Here is an 18699-nt window from a genome sequence, read left to right on the forward strand (position 1 = left end):
CCTGTGCCATATTTTCCGTTCGGACAGTTTTTTTCTCGACATTTACGGGTTCGACAACAAACGACAACGCGACGTTTTCACAAAGCACTCCCTTGAAACGCGAGTCTCTCGCGGGAAGGGACAGGCACAGAGACGCTTCTCCTGGCTATGCGCTGCCACCTCGCCAGAAACGAGGGCCGTTCCTAATCAGGCTCTCATCTCGCTGCCGTGCGAATTATTGTCGAGTGAGTGATCGTGAACAGATGGCTCCCGGGAGGATGAGAGTACACGCGATGCTAAATGACGAATGCCACCACTCGGTGAATCTCCCCGACGATAAACGTCCGTTTAGCGCTTCCATAAAGGATCGGTCGATGGAGGAATGGAGCAGCTGCTATACACGTCCTCCACAATCGCCAGCTGTTGGCTCCATACACTGGACAGAGATCTAAATAGTTTTTAATACTTTTTACATTCAGCCATACTTGATAAATTAGATGCAGGATTTAAATGATAAACAAAGTTAAGTTTAAGTCCATCAGCCTCTCGGCTCTCACAGCGAGTACTAACCAGCAGCATTTTCTCAAACAAGCGAACTTGGGACCTCTTTCCACTGAGTGAGATTCTACTCAAAACATACATTTTTGGGCGGTCCAAGTCCAAACTACAGGATGGCTTTTTGAATGTTTGTAGTTTTGAGGAAAGACGTGAGCATATTAGTGCCAAATTCCTAGCCCTTCTGTCACAATTGTTGATGTGTATTAAATATATCACATCCACTTTACGTCATTCGGACTACAATGAAAACAGCCGCGATTTCCTCGACACAAATTACGTCACCTTTTTCAATTTTCTCAACTTACCTGCCAAATTTAGTTTGACGCCCCAGCAATGTGAAGTTAAATCCTCCCCCGTACGCAAACACGTTCTTAAAACAATAAATAGGCCAAACATCTCAACGCAGGACCCTCTTGAAATGGAGTGTTTAAACGCACTACTTTACCGGCTTATCAGTATTATGTTTGTGGCTTAGCGAACATCTGGAGACCAGGACTTGCACAGTGTTCTGCTGGGAATCAGCAGTGACATCATCAGGTCAAAAAGCAGAGAGCCACCCTGTTCCTGTCCCACCCTTCTCAAGTCAAGACTCACACCATTCGTCTTGTAATGTATCATCCGACAAGTTTGTTATTTTAGTTGAGAGCCAAATCATTACACAGTTATAAATCCACCGAGCCAGAATTGCCGAGATCCTGGATTTAAATCTGGCTTCAGCCCGCTGTGATTCAACCGGCTTCTCAAGTTTATTGCTTTGACGGTCTCAGGCCGCTCACCGACGACTGCACGAATTAAACGCATCGTTGTAAATGCGCCTCTTCCGTTAACTTGGCAAAAGTTCAGCTCTGAGAATTAAACAAAGATATTGGGGTGACTGCCGATGCGAAAAAAAAAACATCTGCAGCAGGACATGTGGGAGATGCCTCGGAAGGGACCTTCAGAAGCACTTCTGCGATGTCTGCTTCTGCGGGCCATTCTCCTACACGCGGAGTCGGTGCGCCACAGTTAACTGCGACATTTCCACACTGGGGGCGGGGGGGTGGGGGGGGGTGCTCACCAGCAGGCGATTGCGCCTCTTGTCGTCTTTCTTGCGCTCCTTGTTGGCGCCCTCGTGCGAGTGCTGGATGAACGAGATCCACGTCCCGTGTGGATCGATTCGCACGTTCTCTCGCGAGTCCGACACCTTGGCGTGGGGGGAGTGGGACGGGGTGCAAGATAGCACAGTCACACAATGCTGAGTCTGTGGGTCTCTCTGCAAAGTCCACAGGTTTCCGTGCGATTCTGCAGAATACATTACGTTGTGGATTTGTGCAGCGACTAAACGCGGCCACTTGTCACGGCGACGTATAGGAATATTTATTTTATAAAGAGGCGCTCAGTCACAGGCTGAGAAGAGGAGGGAGTGTCTTGAGCCTGGACTTCAACAGCACGGCAAACGAGTCGACAGCGCGGACGGCTGTGGGAAGGGAGTTCCAGACAATGACGGCAGCAGAGAAGAGGGAGCGACCCTCCCCACTGAGCGAAGGTTGACATGTGCTTGGGTTTGCTCCCAAAAGCCCAGCACTAATTCATGGAAAAATATCCCAATCACAAAGGCCCTCTTAACAAACGCCATGAGCTTCGGCGAGGCTTTCCTGGGGAATAGCGAGCATTGTGATGATTTAAATAATGCCCGTGTGGTCACATGGCCAATGCCGCTGCTGCTGCCACCACCACCACACCTCGCCATCACTTCCTCCTGAAAGACCTTGCGACAAATGTTGCAGGCAACGCATCCTTCAAGGACCACTCTCAAGAGTCTTGTCAAAACCACATCTGGCTCGAGGTCTTCCTGGTGGTCACCAGTCCGTGTGGTGACCACCAGAACGATAACGATTAGCGGCACATCGCACCTCGTTGGATTTCCACCTCCGGGCGAGGCAGTTGAAACAACAACGCGAGCTTCTTGAATCGCCTCCCCACCGCCTGTGTCCACCCAGCGGTAGGAACGGCGACCACCAAAGACGGTCGACCAAAGTTAGTCGACCGGTGGGGCCCCGTGCGGTCGAGATAATGCGTGGGTTCCAAATACCGTCTCTGCGAGGGCCTCTCTCGGCTGGAGGCCGTTCTGCCATCAGTGGCACGCACAAGCAATTGCAGGGCTGCACCTTTACCTCTTCTAAAACGAAGCCTAGAACAATCCACACAATTATTGATATGTTTTATTTTGATTCCCCTACTTAAACACTTGCTGCCGTTCCTTCACCAGTTTCGACCACCGGCCATCATCCCTCATGACCATTTATGAATAAACATTGTTTTATGGAGTTGGTCAAATATTCCAATATAGGATCACAGAGCTTTGGCAATTATTGGCGTCGGTTTTAGCTGCCTTCCCGCCTGTCTGTGGTTCCCCATCCCTACGAGTCATTGTCACATCGAGTGAACGAAAACTGTGCAAATTATGACATTGAAGATATTGTAAACTATTGTTAATGTGCTGCGCATGAGCAGACGTTCAGGTCAATGTTTAATCATCCTCTCCACGAGGGACGGGGGCTGCCAGCGCCGCTACCCAGAATTCTCGGCGTCTCGCATGGCTGCGTTGCGTCGATCGGATCCCAAGGCCGCCAAGGAGTCGGCAGTCGTCGCGTCGCGGGGCCAATGTGGCGGCGAGCGGGCGGCTAAAACAACGGGCGCACCGAACGGCTCAATCGAGCGACCACACTCTCAGGCTTGACGGCGCGCACAGTAAAACACGACGGCCGTGTCACCGCGCCGGCACCGGCCGCTTACATTGCCAGTTTTTGTTGAGTTGTGTGCTTTTTGGCGGCGGGCTGGATGGACACTTAAGGGGGGCGGGGGGGAGAGGCCAATGAAAGCATTGGCCCTGGGGGAGCGAGCGAGCCGGCGAGCGAGATGGTGCGGAAACCAGCGCCAAGTTTTTTTGTGTGTTTTTCCTCTCCAGCGAATCGATTTTCGTGGCTTTGCCGATCACATCGTCCGTGGGCGCATTCAGAAGGCTCGTTTATCCTCTTATGAAAGTCTGTGGGTTACCCGCTTGCCGTCCAACGCGGTGACGGGGGGACGGACGAGAATGATTTAGAGCGACTTCTGCAGTCGGACAGTTAGGTAATGATTTATTTAACCAGTGGAAGGAATCCACGGGCACAAGATGAGTAGGTTTTGAGCAGTTATCTCTTCAGGCAGGAGACCAAGAAACAGGAATTCAAACGTGAGATGCGTACAAAGTGTCACCCAGTGACACGACCACCGAGGCCACGCGATCACCGCCACGGCTCCCCTTTCCATGAGCTTCATCACACCCTGTTGCTTCGGTCTCCCCGACGGAGCTGCACGAGTTCTCTAGTCCATGCGTCGCTCTTTGCGTCTCTCGATGCCATTCCCGGCAAGGATCTCCGCGCGCTTCTTTGTGCACTCTCCAGATTTTGTTTCGTCCTCTTCATCGGTGTTCACGCTTCTCCCATACCTCCTCCCCACCATGGGCGGCGGACGGCGTGGGCGCAACACGCCGGATCCACGCAGGCCGCGTCCCCGTCGCGACCGGGGTGGCGCTGCCGCCGGCCCGCGACTAGCGGCCGGCCTGGCGCCCGGCACGAGCGGCGTGTGCGGTTACGTAACGGGCGCAGGTTCAGACTCCGTTTCGGGCCTTCCAGCCCCACACTCCTCGCACCGCTGTGCGGCATCGCCTCTGCCAAGTACGTGAAATAACACACGGCGGGAATTCTAGATTTTTTCATTATTTCACCGGGTTCCTTTAATTTATCGTTTCACTCCCGGAGCCTTATTTGGCCGATCGACCAGACGGGGCCGGCGATCGCGGTTACGCAAGAACGCGCCGAGCTCCGTTACCGCGACAGAAATAAGTAAAGGCGCCGATGCCGGGCCCCCTTAGAACCGCCGTGGCCACAAATAAATATTAGATCGAATTTACGGTGTCGGCGGGGAGAGCCAATGCCCACAATAACTCTAGCCGAGAGCGGCTGGGAGTAGCCGGCTCTCTTACATGCGCCTTGCACGCACGTACGCACGTGTGCATGCCCCATAAATGGGTTCTGGCACTTGCCTACCTGTGCGAGAGCCTTTCCGTTCGGGATGAAGCCGTGCAGTGTTGCGAGCGCCGCTCACGCACGGACGGCAGAGCGGCGCTGTGCACGGCGCCGCGGGGCCCGCGAGCTGGGTGCCGCTGCTCGCGGTGGTTCAGCCTAACGGGCCCTCGAGCGGCAGTCAAAAGCGCTGCTCGCCGCGTCCGTCTGCGAGCGCGATGGGTAGATGTTTCCCAGGCCGTGGTGGCACCCTCTCCAGGGCAGAGAGCCGGAGGCCAGGACTCGGTTGTGCGAGCGACTCAGGTTTGACCGCGTGTGCGTAGCGGCCAATGGGCGTAGCCCGAGAGCGCGTCCACCACGGAGATGGAGCCGTGGAAATCGTCTCACGTCCAGGAACTACGCGAATGGCTGCGTCGTGGCACCACGACAGATGGTGATCGGCTCGGGGAGGCCTTAATCTAGCAGTGGATAAGCCGCGGCCAACGGTGATGATTGGTTTCATTGGTCACGCGATAGAGATGTACGTCCGTGCGGGACTGAAACAGCAGCACAGGTTTGTTATAAATGGCTCGACTACAGATGGCGAGTGGTGGGGAAAAGCGTGGGTGAGTACCTCCACCTCTTACAAGCCATCTGACCACGATGGAAGAGCAGGCCAAGATATCCTCTCTCGAGTGAAGGCCCTTCTGCCAGCAGTGGTGCGAGCTGGAAATTGCAGGGATGCGCCTTTATCTTTTTACATTTTACTACAAACTGGGGGTTCTGTACTGGAAATCAATGTTCCCGCGTGTCACCATAGCTCTTTTAACGCTCCTTAACGATTAGTTTTACACAAAAATACAAAGGTCCCCCGTTTAGCCTGAACAGACTGTTGGGACAAGTTCTGTTAGCGAGTAGCACCTATGAAGCCTCACGAGGGGGTGGATGGGTGGGTGGCCAACATTACGCACGCCCAGCCACCTTTGTCTCCCCAGTGGTAGTGTTTACACATCGCACCAGGTACTCATTTGAGGCTGAGTCGATCTAGGGGAGACCCAGGACCGGTTCAGATAATTATCAGTGGTGTTGGCCGTGGGCAGGAATCAAACTCTTAGTGCGGCACGCTAACCGCTCCCGACTCACCCCTGAACAACGCAGCACACACGCAGACACCACCGAATACACCACCAAATACACCACCAAATACACCACTCAGTACTCCTGCATTCAACAGGCACACGTCGCTGAACACGCGCGCGTGTGCGTGCGTGCGCGCACGTACGGACAACTACATACACCGCATACCAGCAGACCGGCATAATTGGCATACAAACGAGCAATGCAAGCCCATGTATAGAGATTGTCTGGGGTCCATTAAATGCTGCCTGGCAGCACTAATTGCGTGTGCGTCTGATAAACACCGCCGCCACCGTGTCTACACGAGCAGACACGTTCGCTCAGGGGAGGCCACCACCTCCACCAACAACCACCACCACCAACAATCTCCACCACCAACAACCACCACCACCACCGCAACCCCCACCGCCACCAAGGCAACTTTCACCACCGTCGCCGCCACTGAAACTTCCACAGCCACCACCGCTATGGCCAGTGAGAGGTCAGTGAGAGGTCAGTGACAGGTCAGTGAGGTCAGTGAGAGGTCAGTGAGAGGTCAGTGACAGGCCAGCACTCCAATTCACAGCGGTCACTCACTCTCCAGTGGCCAGTCGCCTCCTCATCACTCTTCTATCGGTCACAACAACTCACTCACCCACTCACAACACTGCAGGTCACACCAACACACTCACCCACTCACCACACTGCAGGGCACAACAATACACTCACCCACTCACCACACTGCAGGGCACAACAATACACTCACCCACTCACCACACTGCAGGGCACAACAATACACTCACCCACTCACCACACTGCAGGGCACAACAACACACTCACCCACTCACCACACTGCAGGGCACAACAATACACTCACCCACTCACCACACTGCAGGGCACAACAATACACTCACCCACTCACCACACTGCAGGGCACAACAACACACTCACCCACTCACCACACTGCAGGGCACAACAATACACTCACCCACTCACCACACCGCAGGTCACACCAACACACTCACCCACTCACCACACTGCAGGGCACAACAATACACTCACCCACTCACCACACTGCAGGTCACAACAATACACTCACCCACTCACCACACCGCAGGTCACACCAACACACTCACCCACTCACCACACTGCAGGGCACAACAATACACTCACCCACTCACCACACTGCAGGTCACACCAACACACTCACCCACTCACCACACTGCAGGTCACAACAACACACTCACCCACTCACCACACTGCAGGTCACAACAACACACTCACCAACTCACCACACTGCAGGTCACAACAACTCACTCACCCACTCACCACACTGCAGGTCACAACAACACACTCACCCACTCACCACACTGCAGGTCACAGCAACACTCACCCACTCACCACACTGCAGGTCACAACAACACACTCACCCACTCACAACACTGCTCCACTTTGGGATTCTCTCCCATCATCGTTATCTCTTTACCCCAGCTCTTACAAGAACATTGCACAATTCAAGAAACGTGTAAAAGCTTTCCTACTACATCTTAAATCGTGCCGTTTGTTGCTGGCCGTTGGACACTATGGGCCTGTTCCCAGCAACCGTGATAACAATCCACTTCCACTCCGATCGTGATCCACCAACCCCCCCCCCCCCCGAACTCGATTCCCAGCCGGGGCCGACAGACGCAACACGGGTCGCGAGTGGAACCTGCGGCATTCTCGGGACCCCCATTTCACCCAGCCGACCGCGAGTGACAGCGGTTTTGTGTTTGTGACATCGCCCCTCCTAGACGCCGGGGCGTCTTGGAGGGCCTCGATCGTGTTGCTGCTCCGAGACATTTCCACGTGATAAGCCACTTTGTTGAGCTATCATTTGGGGCCAGGTCGCTTCTGAAAAATAAGTTGAAACCCCAGTGGGAATAACCTGGTAGGATTGTGATGGTTTGGTTTAATTTGTTTGTGTTTGGGTGATTGGTGTCTTGTACTTGCTGAGCTTCCGAGAGCTTGACACGACCGGACACATTCGGGGCGAGTTGGTCGCAGGCCGCGAGACCGCCGCGGCACTTGGGAGCGGAATGTTTGAGAAACAAAAAAAGAGAAAACCAAACTGGAACTGGCGTTGGAAATGTTCTGATCAGCGCTATCTGGCGACGCATCTGCCCGGTGCCATTCATGAGCCGGTGGTCATTCCTCTAATTCGGCCTCAAAGTATGCAGGCCGATCCCTGCATAGGGTCACCGATGTCAGTCTAAGACGCACGGTGCACACAAACAAACCCCATCGACTCTCGTCTCCGTTCACGCGAGCTCTTGTAACAACCACGCTCAACTTAAGGCACGTGTCAACTCTCAGCCCTTACAACGTTCATTGTGCTGCTTGCTGCTGGCCGCGTTGTGTTTTGGGCTTTTGGGGCCTCTGCTGTGATCGACAGAATTAAATAAGTACGCGCTCTGACCGAAGCAACTTCAATGGGACTGGACCTCGCCAGATCTTGAAAGCTGAGTCGGCTTGAACCAGGATAGGACTGGATGGGAGGCTGCCTGGAAATACAAGGTGCTCAACGCTCTATAATTGGTTAAAAACATCTCAATATATTGAGGAGCACAGAGCTTGGGCAATTGTTGTCATCGGCTCACCGCGTGGCTGCTGCTGCCTTGCCCATTCGTCTGCGGTTCCTCCTCGAGCCTCCGAGCCGTCCTCTCTCTCTCGCTCTTGGAGAGCGAGGAGTGGATGCAGTGCGGCGGTGGCGGTGCAGCGTTTCGAGTTGAGTATTATTGTTAACATATTTGATCAAGGACGCAGTCTACGTTTCCACCTTTCACCTTCGCTCTCAGCCTCAGGAATTCACCTCTGATCTGACCATGCTGCTGCTCTCTCTCGATATGGCGTTGAGCGAGCTTCATTTCTCATGCGATATTCTCTTCCCAGGTCACCGGTCGTGTCGCTGTGGTGCCGAGAGGTATGTTGGACGTGGTGTGCCGAGTGCATACAGATTCTCTGCCCGACGTTCACGAATGCCGCCGGTGACTAAACCACCCATCTGACCCCAGAAGCCAAGCAGTTTAAGCCTGGATAGTGCATAGACGGGGGACCACCACGCATCAGCAAAACAATCAAGAGTTTGCTGCGGAATACTTCGCGTGATGCAGAGGGCAGTTCAGCCAAATGCAATGTTGTGCTGTACTTCTGTGCTGCCCGCCTTCACATAACCCGCGCCGACCAGCGTGGTCACGTGTAGACGGGCGACAATAACCCCCGTGATTGGCACGGGCTGGATTGACACACAGCCCTCATGACACACAACACTCACAGCACTCAGACACAGTACTCAGACACAAGCACTCAGACACAGTACTCAGACACAGCACTCAGACACAGTACTCAGACACAAGTACTCAGACACAGTACTCAGACACAAGCTCCTTGCTGCCACAGTGGAGACCCAATGGACACATGTCACGTTATCTATCGTTCCAGACACGCGTACACTGGCAAAGAAAAGCGATGTTGAATTGTTAGATGATATCAGAGAAAATCATTTTTTAACAAGACATTCAGAAATGTCGATGTTTGTGACATAAACCCAAATTGTGCTCTTGATATTTGTAATAAAGACATCCGCAATGAACACAACGATGTCCTTTAGTTATCCAGAAAAGCATCACTGAGCCTGAAGGTCCTTTTCGAGAGGGCCCTGCCCTGAGACGTTTGACCACTTTTATTGGTCAGTGTTCAGCTTCACGTGGCAGGAAATCAGGGTACCCAGAGAAAACTCAACAGCGTACCCAGGGGGAGCGCCGCACAGATGTATTCAAGAATATCTAGTGCTGTACTGTCATCTCCTGACCACCTTGCAGCCTGCTGGTGCTACGCACCTGGACTTTAACGTTTTCCTAATTAAAACACTTGAACATTTCTGGGTTTTGACTCAATTGCCACTCATCAGTGAACTGGAGCCAATTGTCGGCTAACCGATGGCTCTAACTCACAGCATCACGGCTGGGGGGGGGATTTCTTAAAGAGCAAAACAGCCGCACACATTCTCCCGTCTGGGAGACAGAAGACGCCAGGGTGTTGTTTATAGTTTAACTTAACCCGTTGTCTTTATTGCCCAAAGCCCCCCCCCCCCTCTCTGTATACGCGGCCAGGATTAAGAAACGCGGCAGAACGCTCCCATGGAAGAGAATCGAGTCACAGACAACAAGGCAGGACCCTCTTGAACAAAGAGGCCTTGAATATTCGCCGAGCCTTCCCAGAAATAAACGAAGGGAACGCATTGTTCCGACTCGCCACTTTGTGGGAGGTCAACAAGTTGCCCGAAGCCTACGGACTGTGCCGCTGCCATAACAAGGTGGAATTTCCGCACACCGATATGACGATCTCGGCTTATGATCACGTCATCCTTCAATGCTGCCGGTCTCATCGAATCTCGGAAGCTAAGCGGGGCTGAGACTGCTTTCGTGCAGGACTTGGATATGCGATGTGATGGCATTGATGTCACGCGGTTGTGTTTGCTTCGTTCCGATTTCGATTTGCCGCTTCGTGTGTACGTACCGTATGGCAAACTTCTTTCGCACCGTACGTAGCCATCCGTGCTAATCGGAGGTGCTTCATTACTGCACTCGACTTTTATTTTTAATTATTTTGGTGACAGCCCAGTGCCACTTGCAACTGAAACATTTCCTGGTCGATTGAGTTCTCAAGACCCCGTTCACACAAACTTGCAACTTGATGCGGTGTCGTAAACTTGGGATGGGAGGTGGCCACGAGATGATGGTAAAAGAGTGGATTCTTGAATCTATATGTGCGGAGCTTTAACTGCGACACCCCCCAGTATGTGTCCTACGGGTTCTCCAGTTTCCCCGCACAAGAGACGAACCAATGGGCCCCACATCCCTGCGTAGCAGGACCCTCCTCGAAATTAGTCTTGAGACTCAGGCTCTCGAGGTTAAAGGGCATCTGGATTATATTAGCAGCACTGCTGTTCTACTCTTGATGGTGCCGAGAGGTTTGGATGGACTTGCCCTCGCCATAGGAATGAGGACTGCTTCACCAATGGGCCTAGATGCCCCCAGCGGACACGAAGAACAGGCGGAAGGAAGACAATCGCCTGTGACGTGGAAAATATTTCATTGCCCGGCACACCACATCATGTCCACCTCTCGCTATATACACATGCCCACTCCCGTCTGCAAACGACATCGACAATATTCATTGTAAATGTAACCCCGGACTATGACTGTAACGTTTGATGCTGGACAGTGGAAACATCCTTCACGAGTTAGCCACCAAGCGACTTCTGATGCAGCAGCAGCAGAAGCGGAGCAGAAGCATCATCATCAACATCGCCCGAGTCATTAGACGTACAATGTTTGTGCAACGTGTCATTGTGGCAACCGAGATTCGTGCAGACGAGATGTCCCGTGATCTTAAGGGATTATATCCGTAGGGGAAAAATATTGTAATGGTCAAAAGAATCGTCAGCCTCACCTCCTCGCTGTTGGGTCCCGTCACGTTCAGGGCCTCGGTGTGCTGCTGGTTCACATCCTCAGAGGTCCTGAAGCCTCTATCGCCTCCTCCTCCTGCTGCTGCTGATGCTGCTGCAGGCCTTAACCCCCCGTTCCTCCGTCCCCCCGCGCCTCCACCGCCACCACCACCACCACGCCTCGCCTCCACCACCACCAGCGTCGTCTCTCCCAGCAGCAGCGCCACCAACATTACCAGGGGCAGTAGCAGCTCGAGTCGCGACCACATCGCCATCACGACCAACACCACGCAGCCCTCTCTCGCTCTTCAGCGCGCTCCAGCGGCGATGGGGACTGCAACTCTGCCGACTCCGCAGATGATCGTGGTGGGATGATGATGATGGTGCCGTGATTATGATTGTAATGGTTATGATGGCGATGATGGTTAATTTGGCGGTGGAGGTTCGAGTCAGGCTGCGCTCAACGTGTCCTCGTGAGCTCCACGCGTGTGACTCCTGACATGGCTTCTCAACAACGTGCTGGTCGCTCCCAGGAGAATGATTTTAATGGAGACAAATTGTAGAACAAAACTAAAACCAACACGAAATGAAAACAAATCTGAAAGCGCTTTCAGTTTCACGCGAGCTGCATTTGGGATATCAACAACGACACGGTGACGACGGAGTTGGACTGGATCCGACGGTACGGGCTGACGGCCTTGACAAGTTACGGATGGCGATGATGATGCTGTCGATGAAACTGAATATCAGCAGTCAATGGCTCTCAGTTCCGCTCGGCATTTATGACTTGAGAAGAGAGAGATGGAGAAAGAGAGAGAGCCCAAGTACGCGCTCAACCTGCCGAGCTGAGACGGCACGGTTCGACTCCACAATGCCCCTCTGTGCGCGAGACGCGCAGCGCTCTCCCCAGGGTTCACGATTTTCAGATGTCGCAGGTATCTCTTCAGATGTCCCAGATATCTCTTCCTCCGCGCGTCGAGGCCCTTGCCGTCGTCAGCGTCGCTTTGGAAAGCACTCGCCGCTCATCAGGACCGGGACGGTTGCAACAACATCTATGAGAATGGATGAACAAACCGGTCACGAAGAACGAGACAATTTCAATAAAATCCCAACGTGGCTTTGTTCGTCACGCTAATCTTGCATCTCTCTGCCTCTCCCTCTCGTTCGTTCCCCGCGAGACAGCTACTGCACCGATCCTGCTTGCTGCGTGGAGCCCACGGGGCGCGAACTGATGTGCGACGGGTGTGCTGCTCACTGGACATGCGGCGGTCGTGGTGTCGGCGCTGATGAGTCTGTCGCTGCGCTCTCGCTCGCTGATCGCTTTAAGTCGGCGCACTCCGAGGGGGGTGGCTGCTCTCCCCCCTCCCCCCTCACCCACGGAGGCGGGTCTCGCCGTGGGAGGAGTCCCACCACCAACTTACCAATTCATCACCAGCCATGGTCAATCCACTGCTGGATGAAGGCCTCCCCAAAGCTGCCTGCATCTCCCGCGATCTCGCGCTGTCGTAGTAGCAGCAGCAGTAATAGCAGCAGTAGTAATAGTAGCAGCACAGTAGCAGCAGCAACAGCAGCAGTAGTAGTAGCAGCAGTAATAACGACCCCCCCCGGGCTGATTTCATCGCTCCGTCTCCCCTTCGTGGACATCGTCTCAGGCGCGTTCCATCCCTTGGCTGCCACTACGATCCGTCATCATCACCGTCGTCGTCATCACCATCGTCGTCGTCTCTCTAACTACAGTGATGCAGCAATCGGTCGTCCAACTATCTATCGGTTCATAAGAGACGTTTGTGTTAGATCGCGTAAATATGAATGTGTCGTTAAACCCGCCACCACCCGACACAGCCAGTTAGTAAGGGCTGTCACGTAATCAGAACACGCCAATTCGTGACTAGTTCAGCTCACACGGGTGTGTTGGAGAGTGAACCTCACTAATTGGCTGTGTCGGGTGGTGGCGGGTTTAACGACACATTCATATCTACGCGACCCAACCCAAAGACCTCGCTGCGAGAGGCCGCTGCGTGTTCAGCTGTCTCGTTGGTGGCGTCTCACTCCACGGGAGGCGAGTTACTCGGTCCACTGCCGGCGCTGATGGCCGAGGCGGTGCTGTTGTGTGTCCACGGCGCGAGAGACGCGGGGAGGGACTCCCTGCAGACTCTCTCAGCCCGCACACTCAGAGAGGACACGCAGCGGCCAGGCTGCCGTCACGTGTTGGGAGTGAAACGTCGAGAGAGTGAACCTCACTCGCGATGTTGCGCGTGGAAAGAATGTCGCTTGGTAAATGTCTCATCTGGAACGCCACCTGAATGTGCACGAGTCACTGACATGCCACGTGTTCCACCACGTGTTCCACCACGTGTTCCACCACGTGTTCCACCACGTGTTCCACCACGTGTTCCACCACGTGTTCCACCACGTGTTCCACCACGTGTTCCACCACGTGTTCCACCACGTCTCGCCGTGTCTCAACAGAATGTTCTAAGGAGGGTCCTGCAACATTGGGACGAGCGGCCAATTCCATGCGAGTGAATGACACTCTCGAAGTTTCTCCACAGATAGATTAAATAATCCGTGGCTGTAGGGCCATCTCCTGGCTACATGTACATCCACACAAGAGGTCTTCGTGCGTGAAAGCGGGGGGATATTTTCTGGTGCTCAGCCCCGGACAACTCCGGGCACAAACGAAGCCGTGTAGAGCGATATTGCACTGATAGGCGGGTGTTACAGACATTGATAATTGTAGAGCCGCTTTGAGTTGGAACTAAACGGCGAGCGGGCTCACAGAGCCAGACTTAGGCACGCCAACCACAACCCTCACGCTTTCACTTCGTAAAACATTACAGTAATCATTATTTACGGCCAAACGATTTTTATATTTTGTTTTGGGAAAGAAAAACATTTGAGGTTGAGTGTACGGCTAAATTTAAACTCAGATTTAAATAAATAAAAATCCGCGCAGCGCCACTCACCTTTAGCAATCCGCGGAAGCCGCATGCTTTGTAATTGGTGCAAAGTAGTCATACAACGTCACTCCGCATGGAGAACCCCCCTCATTAATAATCATGAACAGGTGACGTCCTCCAAATGGACACCTCCCCATTAATAATAATCAGCGGGTGACGTCACTCCACATGGGGGGGGGGGGCGAGGCGCCTCCTCCCCCCTCCTCGGCGTCAACTCACCACCCTCACTCACAAGGCAGAACCCTCACGTCACGCGATCTCCGTCACGCTGTTGAGACATCGAAGTAAAAAGGACGTCGTGATGAACAAGGGATTATAACCTTTAAATGAAATAAGTCCGTGTCACCGCGCCCTTACAAATTCGCACACGAATAGATGCAATGAATATATCACGTCGCGGTCTGATCTTCGCTTGCAAGTTTCAGATTTACTGCAATACACCCGTCCTTGGACGGTCAAGATGCGAGTGGTTGTATATTGTTTTAAAGAGAGGGCGGTTCGTCGTAGCCAGAGAAACAAGGGGTTGAGTCTGGCCTTCAATTGGGGGGGTGGGGGGGGCAGTGTGGAGTTGACAGCCACGGGTAGCTGGGAGAGGAAGTCCCAGAGCGAAGGCCGAGTGGCGGCTTGGGCAGGACGCGTGCGAGTTGCTGGAGCGGAGGGTGTCCACCCATGGGGTGGACATTGCACATTCACTTGGCCGAGGGGGAGTCCATCCGTTGAGGACAACCACGTATTGCCTGCCTGTGCCCCATGATGAATAGTGTGTGTCTCTGTGTGTGTGACAGTTTGCATGCGAGGCAGGGTGTCTGAGGGTAATTGAGTATGTGATATTACATAACATTGTGTGTGGCGTATACATACGGGGTTCACGGTTCAAAACCACTGGCCGCCCTGATTAATACTGCGGTGAGTGTATTAACCATTACAAGAATACGCGCAGTCTGCTTCACAGCGGACATAAACAAATCAGGTGACGTTATTCCCAAAAGCAGGCCACTGTCTACCGGCTGCATGAAAACGACTCTAGCAAGTCAGACGATGCTGATCTCCCGAGTTCTCACCTGGTCCCACGGATTGAACTTGAAACTTGACATTGTGGCTATAACGGTGGCTGTGTATATATATACAACAGTGTGTATGCGTGTGTGATATAGCGTGCGTGTAATTGTTTGGAGTGGTAGTGCAGCGGTTAGCGTGCCACGCTACGAATCCGGCGACCCGAGTTTGATTCCCGCTCACGGCCAACACCAGTGACGAATATCTGCACCGGTCCGGGACCTCCCCCCTAGGTCGACTCAGACTTAAACTAGTGCCTGGTGCGGTGTGTAGTAAACATCGCCACGAGGGAGACAAAGGCGGTCGGGCGTAGTCCTGCCCACCCACCCACCCCCTTGTGTACCATGCCGGCATTCATAGGTGGTCGATTCAAGGCTATACGGGGGACCTTTGTCTTTGTTCACCGGCAAATATTTCCCATGGCACGGAGACAACACAAGCACCTACAGGCTGTCCGTCTCGGGCATTCCTGCGAGATGTGATTAGCAATCGAAACACGGCGGTTGGCGGCAGAGCCCGAGGCGTTACTCGACACGCGGTGCAGTGCCCGTGGGATCTTCCCTAAGTTCACCGCAGAAACCCAACATCCCGTCCACTTGTCTACGCAGGGCTTGTTCAAAAAAAAAAGTTGTCTTTAGGAAAAACCTGCCCCCCCCTCTCCCCGTCCACTAATTGCCAACATATATAGCGGGATAGTCGGAGCAACTGCAAGTTTATGATTAGCATTGGTCCGAGGTGGAGCGGTGGCGCTGTGGTTAGCGCGTCGCGCTAAAAGAGAGTGGCCAAGAGAGTTTGAGTCCCTTCCACGGATAACATCACCCGTGATATCTGAAGCGATCCTGCACCCCCCCTCCCTTCACCAATAACAATCAATCCACTGCTGAATGAGGGTCACCCCAGGCCGTGCGGCTAGTGGAGAAGGTTACTGAACCATACTTCACCACGCTGGTCAGTGTGGGTCGGTGAAGGTGGGGAGCATGGAAGCGGGGGCATACAAGTACTGTACAATAATGGATGTTGATGCAAATCTGTCTGCTGAGCACCACGTAGCCCAGCCCTGCATCCGCCGATCGCAAGCCGTTTGTAACAATATCGAGACGTAAAATATCGAGACGTTAAATAATCCGCCCGTGTTTCTCTAAGGAACGCGTCTCAGAATCTCAGGACTCCCCTTCAGCAGGGCCCCGTGAATGGGATTATTTGAACTATTTCTCGAACGAGTGTTTCGTGTTTAAATGAAGACGCAAACACAGAACAAACCACACAAACACATACAATATACACGCGCAGTTTCTCAACGTCTACACAGAAGCAAATATCGATTGCGTACACAATCATCTTGTTCGAGTCTTCACGACCGAGATCAACCCTACAGGTGTTCTGTCGCTCAAGCGACGCGACGATGTGATGTGCTATGAAGAAGGGTCATTGCCCGAAACGTCGCCTATTATATAGGCCTCGTTGTAAGGCCACGCACATGGCTGTTGTTGTTGACGCAGAGCTTGCAGCGCCGTTTGCTGTGCCCGTGCACCGCTGCCAACTCGGGCAGCAGCAGTCGGCAAATATTTTATTGCGCGGATGTCCTGAAAATAAAAAGCCCACAACCCTACATTGGGCGATACGGAGCGACGGGTCTTGTGCGTGACGTTAGGCGATGTTTTTGTTATTGTGAGCGACAAATGATTCGTTCGGGTGAGCCCATTCAGTGCCACCGTGGGAGTGAGCGAGTGACTTCGCGAATGTTGTGGATGTGGAAACTAAGGGTGAAGGCGCCCTCTGCCGGACGAGTCGAGTATCTGTCAACACGGCGGCCCGACCGCTTCTATCACCAATTGCTGAATAAAATTAAAAACTTTAAATAAACTATTTTTTTTTGTATTTAACCAGGTAGGGCCCTGCTAAGCTATACAGCTCCTTTTTTCAGAAGCGACCTGGCTATCATAAATGACAGCTCAATGAAGTGGCGGCTTATCGTGTGGAAATGTTTAGCGGCCAAATCCTTGAATCGTGTGTTTCTAAATGTGATGGGGAAAAACCGGAGGACCCGGAGAAAAATCCACGCGAACACGGGGAGAGAGACGCGCAAACTCCGAATAAACAGCAGCAGGCGTCAGAGTCCGGGTCGAACCCACGACCCCCTTCATCCCAGGCGAGGTGGTGAACATCATCTCGCTTCCGCGGCGCCCCAACTTGCTGCATCCCACTGGGGTTTTTTGCACACAGCGTTGAAATACGGTGCTTTTCTGGAAGACTTTGCTGTCGCGTGTAGTCACTTTAAGATGTTTCTTGTTAATATTTGTGTTTTGTTGCGGGTTCACCCGAGTCAAGAGCCGCATGGCTCACAGGGTTATACCTCATGAATGAAACTGAATCTTTGACCTCCCACCAGTGACCTTTGACCTAGGTTACAAACAAAAACAAGTGGCCATAAGAGATCGCGACCACAATATCGGCCGTGGTCAGTCCCTTCGCCAGTCCACTGCTGGATGAGTCTCCGTGGGGGCTGGTTGAGTTTGCTGGACCAGGTGAGAAGCCACGAGACAAGCGTTGGTCTCAGTTGTGTGGGTGGCCCGTGTATCTTCATCATATCTGGGCGTGTGTTGTTGTTTTGACCATACTTCACCACGATGGTCAGTGCGGGTCAGTGGTGGATCCAAGAGGCGAGGCGATTTGCCCAAAATGTGGTGTTTTGTTATTTTGCAGAGAATACAAATGTAACGTTTATTGTTATTATGGTTAATGGCCTATTTATGTGCCATGAAGTAGGTCCGTGGCCCGAAACGTTACCTGTTATATATTTTTTCTTTTAGGACCCACACAGTGTTACCGACGAACGTGGCGATTTTGTTGTTGAGTTTTCAAAATCAGAATCTTTATTTAGAGTGCAGGAGGAATCCGATGAGCGATGAAGCTCTTTCACTCAGACTCCTGTGGAGGGCTTCTTGGCGTGTCGCCTTCACTGATGTCACCCCCCCCCAATGTGTGCAGATACTAGTCAGTAGATACTACTAGTCAGTAGATACTACAGTCAGTAGATACTACCGTCTACTTGATACAGTCCTGAAATGCGCTTACCATTTAGTTGACGGACACACGGAACGCCGGGCTTTATAACACAAGTCCAGTAGGGGAAGGGTGGTCATTAGCGAGTTGCAGTTTGTGTACGAAGTCTAAACGACGAGTTTGCCTGCCCTTTGGGTGTCGCGTCGCGGACGAGGGGGCTGGTTGTGTACGGCGACAGACAATTTGGCAACTGCTGGGGGGCATAAGGGGGGGGGGGGGGGGTTGGGGGACACTAGGGGGGGGACACACGGGAGGGGGGGTGACCCCCACCCCGGGACATCACGGCACCACGTGACTCACGCTTTCTCCATTCTTCTTCTCTGCACCGCTCGGACGTTCTTCGTTGTATAAAAAACCCCCCTGAGAACGCGTTTACGTTAATTAAATAACAATAATCGATGCATGCGATCAATAGTCTTAATAATAAAATAAAAATCGAGGCGTACGATCGATA

The 18699-nt window shown here is 52.9% G+C and overlaps 1 protein-coding gene across 2 annotated transcripts in view; it reads right to left on the reverse strand.

Moving 5' to 3' along the window:
• LOC144730655 (adipolin-like) overlaps positions 1 to 12479 on the reverse strand; it is a 28387-nt gene extending 15908 nt beyond the window's left edge. For both annotated transcript variants that reach the window (XM_078611311.1, XM_078611310.1), the window contains exons 1-2: positions 11172 to 12479; positions 1595 to 1720 (exon numbers count right to left, since the gene is read on the reverse strand). In XM_078611311.1, the coding sequence (XP_078467437.1) occupies positions 1595 to 1720; positions 11172 to 11441 (396 nt within the window). In that variant the 5' untranslated portion in view covers positions 11442 to 12479. The remainder of the gene's footprint in view (positions 1 to 1594; positions 1721 to 11171) is intronic.
• Positions 12480 to 18699: the final 6220 nt, after the last annotated feature.

The sequence above is a fragment of the Lampetra planeri genome, chromosome 36 (genome assembly GCF_965212315.1).
Source record: "Lampetra planeri chromosome 36, kcLamPlan1.2.h2, whole genome shotgun sequence".
Lineage (NCBI taxonomy): Eukaryota > Metazoa > Chordata > Hyperoartia > Petromyzontiformes > Petromyzontidae > Lampetra > Lampetra planeri.